Source organism: Chiloscyllium plagiosum, chromosome 24, assembly GCF_004010195.1.
Source record: "Chiloscyllium plagiosum isolate BGI_BamShark_2017 chromosome 24, ASM401019v2, whole genome shotgun sequence".
NCBI lineage: Eukaryota > Metazoa > Chordata > Chondrichthyes > Orectolobiformes > Hemiscylliidae > Chiloscyllium > Chiloscyllium plagiosum.
In genome coordinates this window covers 49,653,409-49,664,955 of record NC_057733.1, presented here as the reverse complement: position 1 = coordinate 49,664,955, position 11,547 = coordinate 49,653,409, and the positions used below count along the sequence as shown (strand labels likewise).

General features: G+C 43.8%; 1 protein-coding gene across 1 annotated transcript; it reads left to right on the top strand.

The window, feature by feature from the left end:
* The first annotated feature begins 1,739 nt into the window (after window positions 1-1,739).
* LOC122562280 (voltage-dependent calcium channel gamma-5 subunit) lies at window positions 1,740-9,326 on the top strand. Its single transcript, XM_043715072.1, has 3 exons — window positions 1,740-1,905; window positions 2,736-2,881; window positions 6,721-9,326. Exons 1-3 carry the CDS (start codon window positions 1,767-1,769, stop codon window positions 6,976-6,978), a joined length of 543 nt encoding a protein of 180 aa, XP_043571007.1. The 5' UTR covers window positions 1,740-1,766; the 3' UTR covers window positions 6,979-9,326.
* Window positions 9,327-11,547: the final 2,221 nt, after the last annotated feature.

Genomic DNA, 11,547 nt, shown 5'->3' with positions numbered 1-11,547 from the left:
TCCAAAGCATTGACATCCTTTAATGGAGTAAATGGAGTCCATGGATGGGAGGTCAGGGCTGCCCAGACAATCTTCTGTAGTCACTTCCAGTCCTGGGCAGAGCAGTTGCCGTACCAAACTGTTATGTACCCGGCTAGTATGCTTTCTTTGGTGCATCTGTAAAAGGTGGTGAGGGGCCGTACGGACATGCTGAATTTCCTAAGCCACCTGAGGAAGAAGAGGTGTTGTTGTGTCTTCTTGACCATTACACCTACGTGGGAGGTCCAGGACAGATTGTCAGTTATTGTCACTCCGAGGAATTTGATGCCGTCAACCCTCTCAACTTCCACTCCATTGATAATAAATGGGTCATGTTCTCTCCTTCTTTCTTTCTGAAGTCAATGATCAGTTCCTTTGTTTTGCCGACATTGAGAGAGAGATTGTTATCATTGCACCACGCCACCAAGCCCTCTATCTCCTTTCTGTATTCTGACTCATCATGGTTTGATATCTGTCCTACCACAGTGGTGTTGTCAGCAAACTTGTTGATATAGTTTATTTGGAATTTGGCTACACAATTGTGGGTGTACAGGGAGCATCCTTGCGGGACTCCAGTGTTGAGGACTATGATGAAGGACGCGCAGTTGATTGCAGTCTGTGGGTCAGGAAGCTGAGGATCCAGTTGTTATGGGTGGAGCCGAGACCTGGCTGAATCCCTAATGCTGCATACCACCTGATCACCTAGATTTACTGATGACACAAAGGTAAGTAGAAAAGTGAGTTATGAAGAGGACAGAAAGAGCCTGCAAAGGGACATAGATGGGTCAAGTGAGTGGGCAGAGCTCTGGCAAATGGAAAACTGTGAAATTATTCATTCTGGAAGAAAAAGAAGCATTTGTGGAATTCGAGAGAGGGTGGAGAGTTCTGAGATGCAGAGAGGTCTTTGTGTCTTACTGCATGAATCACAAAAGGTTGTGTGCAGGTACAACAAGTAATCAGAAAAGCTCCTAGGATGTTATGTTTACTGAGGAGGAGAACTGGATGCAAGAGTAGGGAGGTTATGCTTCAGTTATACAGGATATTAGTGAGACCATGTCTGGGATGATATGTGAAGCACTAATTACCATACTTACCAAAGGATGTTAAAGCATTGGATGCAGTTCAGAGAAGGTTTACCAGACTAATACCTGCAATGAGCAGTGCTTTATTAGGAAGGACTGGACAGGCTGGGCCTGTATCCTCCGGAGTTTCGGAGAGTGAGAGGTGATTTAATTGAAACATAAAAGGCCCTGAGGGCACTCAGAAGGGTGGATGTCAAATAGGTGTTTCCTTTTGTAGCAGAATCTAGAACTCGGGTTCATAGATTAAATGTAGGCTCTCGTTTAACAGAGATAAGGACACATTGGTTTCTGTTGAAGTGTTGTGAGTATTTGGAATTCCCTTATTGAAAAGGTACTGGCTGCAGAACTTTTCAATATTTGTCTGGTAGAACTAGTGTAGATTCCTGCTTCCCAAGGGGAATGGGAGATTATTGGGAGCTATGCAGGAATGAAGAGTTGAGGTGAAAATCGGCTCTGATGTTATTGAATAGCGGGGAAGGCTTGAAGCACAGAGTGGACTTCTGTTGTTCCTTTACAGCAGTGACTGCATTTTCTGAGTTACTTTATCCTCATATAAAATGTTTTGGGATGCCCTGAAACTGTGAATTTTTTTTTCAGAAATTTAAGTCTTTGTTTCCTTCTATTGGTGACTGATGCCTCAAGCTCTTTATTTTTCTTTCCTCAGAAATGATCCGTTCATCGACTCCCTTCCCATTGGTCAGCCTGTTTTTCATGTTCATCGGTTTTGTGTTGAACAACATTGGCCATATTAGACCTCACCAGACAATCTTAGCCTTTGTGTCAGGAATCTTCTTCATTCTTTCAGGTAACGGTCAGCAAAGAAACAAACGCCGAATTGATCACGTTCCCTCTCGCTTTTAATGAGCTTTCTGTTGTCTGACTTTGTTCAGTCACCCTGTGAGTTTGGAGGCATTTTTCTGGTGAGGAAGATGGGAAGGTGACCCAGGAGGAGACTGGCACGTGGGCATCTGCTAACACCCTCCTGATACTGCCACAGCTGGCAGCCAACAACACCTGAACTGCCTGCAATTTGTGTCACAGCAACACGAGATGTTTCTGCAGTCTGCCTGACTCACCCCAACACCTGAGAAATACCATCTTGCTTCCCTCTCTTTGATGCCCAGTACCGATCACATTGGCACAGTGGCTCAGTGGTTAGTGCTGCTGCCTCACAGTGCCAGGGTTCTGAGTTTGATTCTACCCTCAGACAACTGTCTGTGTGGAGTTTTCACATTCTCCCCGTATCTGCATGGATTTTCTCCCACAGTCCAAAGATGTGCAGGTTAGGGTGGATTGGCCATGCTAAATTGTCTTATAGTGTTCCGGAATGTGTAGGTTAGATGGGTTAGCCATGGGAAATGCAAAGGTACAGAGATGGGGTGGATGTGGGTGATGCTCTTCAGATGGGCTGAATGGCCTGCTTCTAAACTGTAGGGATTCTCAGGCTCATTGCCCCTCTACCCAAGCACCAACATGCTGCAAGTTCAACAATATTATTTGTTGCCTCATTTGTATATTTTCATGTTCCAAAGTCAACCACCAGATACTGAAATGATCAATAACACAAATCTTTGTTCTAAATGTTTTATGCGAAAGTAGTGTTTTCTGACAAATCCAATTTCTTCGCAATTGCAGGTTTGTCTCTGGTTGTTGGGCTTGTCCTTTACATATCCAGCATCAACGATGAGATGTTAAACAGGACCCCAGACTCCGAGAGCTATTTCCACTACAATTACGGGTGGTCTTTTGCCTTTTCTGCAATCTCCTTCTTGCTGACCGAGGTAATTACCAGTCGAATTGGTTCCGTGTCTGGCTCAGCCCAGCCCCTTTTAATCCAAGATCATTTGGGGTTCCAAGGAAATCGGTTAGACCCAAAATCAGACAAGACTGATTAAACCAGAACTACCATTGAAACCATGAAAATTATCTCCAAGTTCAACAGCCCGTGACAGGTGCTTGGACTGTTTGTGTGGTTCAGTTATCCATGCCCTCTGAATTCAAAAGTGCTGTGTTCGAAACCTACCCCAGCTACTTAAAACATAGAACAATACAGCACAGAACAGGCCCTCCAGCCCTCGATGTTGCACCGACCTGTGAACTAATCTAAGCCCACCACTCCCCCCATCATCATCCATGTGCTTATCCAAGGATTGTTTAAATCTCCCTAATGTGGCTGAGTTAACTACATTGGTAGGCAGGGCATTCAATGCCCTTACTACTCTCTGAGTAAAGAACCTGCCTCTGACATCTATCACCCAACAATTTGTAGCTATGCCCCTCGTACAAGCTGACGTCATCATCCTGGGAAAAAGACTTTTACTGTCTAATCCTCTGATCATCTTAAAGGCAAAGATTGGAGCTGATGCCTCATTGCAGCACTGAGGGTGAGCTACTCTGTTGGAGGTGCCATCTTTTGGATAAAACATTAAATCAAGCCAGTTCTTTCAAGTAGACATCAAGGCATCATGACACTGTTTCAAAATAGGACAGGGGACCTCTCTATCGTCTATTGGTCAATATTTATCACTCAATCAACATTATTAAATGAAAGAATTAGAATTAGCTTTAAAGTCATGTGTACTCACATGAGTACAATGAAAGGTTTATAAGCCACCCCTTACAGCGCCATTTCTTAGATATAGATACTCAAGTACAAACTCTTGGGGAAAAAATTAGAAAAATAAAGAAATACAAAGACCAGCAATAAATCAGAAAAATAGAGAAATAAAAGTTCAGAACAGCCATTAGGACAGACTGTTGAGAGAGAGAATGTTTCAGGTAAATGACCTTTCATGACAAACAGTTGAATTGATTGGCAGATTTGGTTCATCATCACGGTAATACTGACTTGCCCGCTGTGTGCCACAAGATAGTCTGCATCCCGTCCCACCAGTTCCATCAGTGCTCTCCGTCAGCCACACCCTCTCCTGGTTGCTGAATGGTTCAGGATTGCAATTGGAAGGAACTCAGTTCCACATTTCCATCTTCTCCTGCTAAGACCAATGTTCCCTCCTTCTCCATCTGATGTTCCCGTCTCCTTTGATGGTCCAATGCAGTCTGGGGAATATTGAGTGGTGATGCTGGGGGAGGAGGTTTGGAGTGGTTAGGGAGGTATGGGGAGGGAGTGGAGACTGCTTCAGAATCATAGCAGCATCACCTGCCACTTGCTGTTCACATGAGCTACAATCACAGTGACACCTCAGAGAATCAGGCAACTTCACTGCAATTTATAGGATATGCTGAACACTGCAGATTTAATCACTTAATAATCTCAGCTCCGTGGTCAATAACACTGAAAGACAATACTGCTAGAAGTTAGAATGTTTTTTTCCCTGATGATAAGCAAGTTACTAATTGAAAGTTGATTGGTGGGATTCTAGATTGAGTTGCGAATGTAAATGTTTGGAGGATAAACTGGAGGTGAACGCTCTCCCGTCTCGGTTGAATGCACACCAGGTGTCTGGATGAAGGTCTGATGATTGTAAAAGACCAAAATGACCCAACTGCATTTCAGAGAATACAATGACACCATGGAGGCCATTCAGCCCATTATGTCTAAGCCAACCTGTTATGGACCAGGCCAGACCCCCTCAAAACAGTTCAAGGAGGTAACCCAGGCCCTTACATTTCTCGTTGTTTTAAGCAGGTGTAAAATGGATATTCCAGGAATGATGCAACTGGCCCAGCCACTCAGTTTCAAACAAAACAGAATTTACACATGAACGAAAGAAAACTGAATTTAGAATAATATAACTATTTGAAAATCCAATCGATTTTATCGCAACTTAATAATGCTGTTCCAAATGCCTGTAATATCGCCATAAATGCCCCCTTGGCAAAAAAAAGGAAACATCCAACACAGGTTCTTACAGGAGAGATGTCAGAGAGAGAGAGGGAGGGAGAGGATCAGCCTGGATCTGCTTCTTTGGGTCCAGCAGCTTTACTTGGTCAAACCAAACCAAAACACCCAAACCAAACCAAAACACCCAAACCAAACCAAACCAACCCAAACCAACCCCAACCCCAACCCCAACCCCAACCCCAACCCCAACCCCAACCCCGAACTGGGAGAACTGGCCACTCCCGTTTCATTGTACAAATGTTTTAAAAGAGAAACTTAAAAGCGTTCTCAAGTAGATATTCCCAGATATGTCAGAACGTCTGACTTTACAACTCCTCTGAAAAAAAAGCCAAGTTCAGAATAATCTTGTTAAAGGAGCAGCATCGTCACAAACTGTTATGAAATTGTCTCAATCTCCTGCTCTTTACTGATACACCTGGACATGTTTCATTTTCTGTTATGCATTCACTTTCCCCCTTTCAGGATTATTGTTGAGTTTACCACCAGCACCCATCAGCAGTGTATTCCACATCACAAGAGGAAACTGTCTGTAGTGCAGCATCTGGCTGACATTCCCATTCAGAGGGGTGTGATTCTCACTGGAAGTGACACTTTCACATGGGTGTGATCCTTCAATTTAACAGCAACCCCACAATAACCGTCCTCCCACTGAGTCGTTGAGGACGTAGTGTCAACTGACACTTGTGAAACTGCAATTGATAGATTTTTTTTCACTCACAGTGATCAAGAATTGAAAAGCCAAGGTGGTGTCGATGAAGTTAAGATGCACATAAGCCTCGATCTAACTGAATTATAGAACAGATTTGAGGGGCTGAAAGGTCTGCTCCTGTTCCAATATTTCCAGCTATGCTGCAATTTGAGAATGGAATATTAGCCTCATAAAATCTAATGACTGGAATATGTGCCACCACAGCTTGTTGCTAGGATAAACTCGGTTGCCTAGAGATAGTTGTCAGGATTGACTTTTACCAGATGGAGGTTGTTGCTAGGCGAGATGTTTCCTAGAGACACACAGTTGGTATGGAGTGTGACAATGTGCTGGTGTTGACATGCTAAATGCCCAAATGCCTGAGAGGAAGTGAGATCATGGCCCTCTATTAAACCCTTTTGTGTCTCCGATGTCACACGTTTCCAACTGATGAATTGAAACAGATTACACTTTGCCATTTTTAACTCCAACAAGAATATTTACTTGGATATTAAGATCATTTAAATATTGTCTCCTCATTTGTGTATTCGTGGGTTTCAAGGACAAGCTGCTATCAGCTGGGGGCTGCAACGAATCAGGGTGGTACAGTGGCTCAGTGGTTAGCACTGCTGCCTCACAGCTCCAGGGAGCTGGGTTCAATTCCCGCCTCAGGTGACTGTATGAAGTTTATGCATTCTCCCCGTGTCTGCGTGGGTTTCCTTCCACAGTCCAAAGGTGTGCAGGTTAGATGGAGTGGCCATGCTGAATTTCCCATGCTGAGCAGGGATGTGAAGGTTGGGTGGATTAGCCGTGGGAAATGCAAGGGTTACAGGGATAGGGTGGGTCTGGATGGGAAGCACTTGGGTGTGGACTTACTGGGCTGAATGTTCTGTTTCCACACAGTTGATGAACTGGTCATCTACAAGTGGGGTTTCTCAGCCCCTGTGGGGTACTGCAGTGGGGAAATTGAGGGGCTGGGCTGACAATAAAAGAGGAAGTGTTTAATTTCCCAGCCCTTCAATGGCCCAAGAGTGATGGTGACAGAAGGATTGTATTTTGTGTTGCTGCAGAGTGCCGGAGTCATGTCGGTTTACCTCTTTATGAAGAGATACGCCGCTGAAGAGATCTACAGACCCCACTCCAGCTTCTACAGGCCAAGGCTCAGTAATTGCTCCGACTACTCTGGCCAGTTCCTGCACCCAGACACCTGGCCTCGCGGACGCAGTCCCTCCGACATCTCCAGCGACACTTCCATGCAGCTGAATGCCAACTACCCAGCACTGCTCAAGTGCCCCGATTACGACCAGATGTCCTCCTCCCCCTGCTGAGTCACGGACCACCCCCAGCAGGAAGCCTCTGAAGCAGCCATGGTATCCTGGACCCCACGCCCCCTGGCCATGGTTGTGATGAGGACAATCTTAACACAGATCATCAGCTGGGGCTCTGGTTTCTGTATTAGCAAAGCACAAACTATCAGCTTAACTGGAAGGGATGTGGGGTGGAAAAGGTTGGGGGAGTAGGGGGGAGGGGAGGGAATGTAAAGCTAGTCTTAGTGACAGTGACCATGAGACTGTCCGCTAATGTCCTTTAGAGAATAAAATCCCCCATCCTTACCCAGTCTGGCCTACACGTGACTCCAGGCCATGGAGTCCAGCAATGGCCTTGTCTCTTAACTACCCCCTGAAACAGCCTCATTCGGGGCAATTAGGAATGTGCAACGAATTCAGGTCTTTCCCACCACATGCACATTCCAAAGAATAAAGAAAAATATTCACACGGTGCACCACATTTTCAGACAGATTCTCTCTCTGTAAAGCAGCCTGCTGCAGTTTAGAATGTCACATTGTAATGTAAACGGTGTTTTGTTTTAGTGGTTCCTGTGATCTGGTCCTGAGCAGCTGACTGACAAGCCACTGAGGTGTCGTGGAGGGAGCAAAGGGGAGTGGGAATCCTGTTGCTAGGACAACCCTAGTTGCCTTGGGATAGTTGTTCGGGATTGACTTTTAGCACATGGAGGTTGTTGCTAGGTGAGTTGTTGCCTAGAAACATACAGGTTGGTATGGAGCATGCCATTGTGCTGGTGCTTACACAAAACATGTTGTCCACAGGCCTGAGAGGAAGTGACATCATGGCCCTCTATTAATCCCTCCCATTTCTCCCACGTAACATGTTTCTGATTGATGAATTAAAACAGCGTAAATCTTTTCAGTTTAAAATGCACCAAGATTTTTTTACTTGGATATTAAGATAATTCGAATGTCATCACTTTCATCCAGTAGTGTCCTCTGGGTTGGTAGCTGTCCTTGGTTCAGAGCTGGAGCACAGTGAGACTGACATGGCAATCCCACTGCGATCTACCTCTTTCACTGTGTGTTTGGTCACCTCTCCCATCGTGCCCTTGTTGGACTCAGAGTCAGTTTGTGTCTGATTACCCTCCTGTGCCAGCCACTGGGAATGCTGGACTGTCTTGCTAAATCAGAAGATGCGAAATGCTGAAGTTACCAAGACAGTGCAGATTTGGTCCCCAGGACACCAGGGAGATGTTTTGTTTTGGGAATGGGTGGCTGTGGAAACTGAATGTTTATAATTTTGAAAGGCAGCAACTAAAAGTGATCTTACAGCATTTAATGAACATCTCCCTAAAGGATATTAAGTTGTCCAAATATAGGTAAATGCAGAGCACTCTATGACCATAAAGCAAAGGGATATAAAATCAAAGAACTGAAAGGTAAATCTCAGACCGAGGAAGAATCTACGTTCAATGTGATCAATACTTGGGAAGGGTTCATGGGAAAACAGTGAGAACAAAATATGTCAACCAAGAACCCAATAAATAGTGTCTGAAGAAAATTGTTGAGCGGGAGCACTATTGCTGTGAGTCTTGTGTGTCTCATTGGGTAAGATAGGATGGGCTGAATGGTCTTCTTTAATTTACCATGATCATGTGTCCACTCCACCATTCTTAACAGCCTTAAGAAAAATTATGCCAGACCTGGTAACCCAGTCACCATGGAATGTTCCCGCAGAGGAATAATATATAGGAGCTGTTAAAGAAGATTCGAGTGACACATTAATTTGTAAACCTGCTTATCGATCTCAGCACAATTTGTGCCACCTTCCAAGAGGAAGGTGGCAAGCTGCAACCTTTGTGTTACAACAGTTTGTCCATTTCAGAAGTGATCTTTTGGCTGTGAATTGTGCTGTGTAAGGTAATGGTTCTGGAAGAGATCCTGCTGAAGGTGTGTTAAATCTACCCAATGATGTCGCGTGGTCTGGGTGGACAAAATGCAGAAGTCCTCATAGAAACGATGTGTCAACTCTGGTTTCTGATGGTCTTTGTAATTAAATGTAACTAGTCCATGTAACCTGTATCTATTGCTATGAAGCAATAAACTAGATCTTGTGTAATGTAAGTGCCACTTCACTTTGAGACTCAATAGTGGTTTATTCTCTAACAGACCAATTAGACCAGCCCTTAAACTCAGCAGTGAAAGGAGGAAGGCCTGACTAACTTATGTAATGTTTATTTTAAGATAAGATAGAAAAGAGAACTGCAGTCAGCAGTGGTGGTTTAGTGGTGCCATTACAGTTCATCCATTTCCCTCCCACCAGGAGCCAGTTAACCTTTTCAATGTTCGTTTACAAGAGAAAAAAGGGGAATTGGTTGCTGTGAACAACCCCAACCTCGTGTCACCAGGTGGTTGTAACCAAAATGCTTTGAAAGACCATGAGTTTGTGAAATACAAATTCTATCCTTTAAAGGATATTGTGACATTTTTGTATTGAATTCAGTGTATTATTCCCTTTCTGTGAGGGCCAGTGCCTGGGGTTCCTTTCAGCTACAGCTCCATTGAGACACCAGAGACTAAAGCAGGTTCTCTCAGGGCAGAAGCCCCTCCCCACCATTTGAGCAAGATCAGAGCTAATCAGGTAACTCAATTCCGCTTTCCTGCATGGACCCCAAATCCTTCGATTTCCTTAGTTTCCAAAAATCGATTGATCTCAGTCCTGAAGAGACTCAACAGTTGATCTTCCACAGTTTGTGGGTGAGAGAATTCCAGAGAATCACTGCATCATATTCCTCCTCTTCTCAGTCCTCAATGGGTGACCCTTTATCCTGGCACAATGACCCCTAGTTATAGATTTCTAACCAGGTGTAATGCTTAAAAATGCCAGAGAATATCAACTCCACGTGAAGGCTGTGAATGTGAAATCTTGTTCATCATTCCTGGCCATTTGTTCCCCTGTAATTCAGGCTAGATAAGGGTCTGAAGTCTGTATTTTCTAAACAAACCATGTGTTAGTTCCCTAGGAATGGGGAAGAAAACAAAACACAGGAACGTGAAGAACTATCTGTATTTGTGAATTTAATTTCAGACTTTGCAAAATCAACTTCTCAAGGGCGTCTCGGACTGGGTATTGAATTGCAAGTGGTTCCCATTTCCTGAGAATGAGTATTTTTAAAAGATGCTAAATTAAGACACTATCTTTTGAAAATAGCATGGCAGAACGAGATAATGTACTGTACAGAGGGTTCACTCATTTGCACATTTACACTTTGTGCACATGTTACTGCACCATTTGGAAAGTTATAAACTACAGAAAGGAGAAAGTGAGGACTGCGAATGCTGGAGAGTCAGAGTTGGAAATTGTGGTGCTGGAAAAGCACAGCCGGTCAGGCAGCATCTGAGGAGCAGGAGAGTCAAAGTTTCAGGCAGGAGAGTCAAAGAATCAGGAAACTGCCTGATTCTTGATGGCACGTCGACTCTCCTGCTCCTCAGATGCTGCCAAGATATAAACTGCAGTTTGCATTTCTGAAGTGTTCAAGAAATTTTTGTCCTCTATGGAACTGAAGTGGTTCATTGTAACTTTAACTCTGAAATGTGCACACTACTACTTAGTAGAAGTAAATGTGGTGGTAAGGTGTTGCAAAGGAAACATTATTTTCACAACGATGATCATCCACCATTTAGACAGAAGTTTTGGTATAACTGGGACGGCCTGTGGCTACACAATCCAAGAACACCAACAAATTCCCCAAACTTTTATTTTGAGATCAGAATAAAGAGACTTCTCTTTGCCCTTGATTTCCCATCTTTATAATCTCGTCTTATCTTTTACGTTGTTTCAACTTGATCCTCGCCTTGTAAGGGTTGAACTCAGAACTAAAGCCAATGTGCAGGGGGGCTTCTGTCTGTTAAGGGGAGAGGGGGGACTGAGTCCTGCAATTATGTCGATAGTTTCTGAAACTTACAAAAAACACTCTATTACATTAAGTAACCAACCAATTCAGAAAGTGCATTGTGGAGAGGTGATGTTATATAAAGTAATGCTCTAGTAATCCAGAATCTTAGACTAATGCCTCTAGGTACATGGACTGAAATCTCCATCACAGATGGAGAGACTTGAATTCAATAAAAGCCTGGAATGAAAAGCTAGTCCTAACGGTGAGTGTTACTGATTACCACAAATACCTACCTGACTCATTAAAGATAAATCCCAAACACAGCTTTTTACAAATTTCTCAAGAAAAGGCTGCTGCTTGTTTGGCAGGTCAATCCTGATTTGTTGAGATGTTGCCATGGAGACAGCAATGGGAAAAAAAGACTCTGCAAGCTCTTGGCTAATTCATGAAAGCTGTATTTAGTGATGGGTAATAAATACCTGCGATGCCAATGTCCCATGAATAAATGTTTAAAAACAACATTGCAAGAAAGCTTCCAACTATTGGAATACTGGATTCTGCTGGATATTTAATTGATAGTTTTTTTAAATGAATGCGTGAATCTGACATTTCCCATGGGGACTGTCACAGTGTATGATTAGGCAGGAGCTACACTCACTCACTGCTGACAAACCCAAGAGGAGCTGAGCTAATCTCGTCACCATTTCCAGAT

Bases quoted from the DNA above. Each gene is read 5' to 3' on its own strand.
- LOC122562280 (XM_043715072.1), top strand. From the start codon at position 1,767: ATGATCCGTTCATCGACTCCCTTCCCATTGGTCAGCCTGTTTTTCATG. The intron at 1,906-2,735 runs GTAACGGTCAGC...TCGCAATTGCAG, and splicing joins AATCTTCTTCATTCTTTCAG to GTTTGTCTCTGGTTGTTGGG. The intron at 2,882-6,720 runs GTAATTACCAGT...GTGTTGCTGCAG, and splicing joins TCTCCTTCTTGCTGACCGAG to AGTGCCGGAGTCATGTCGGT.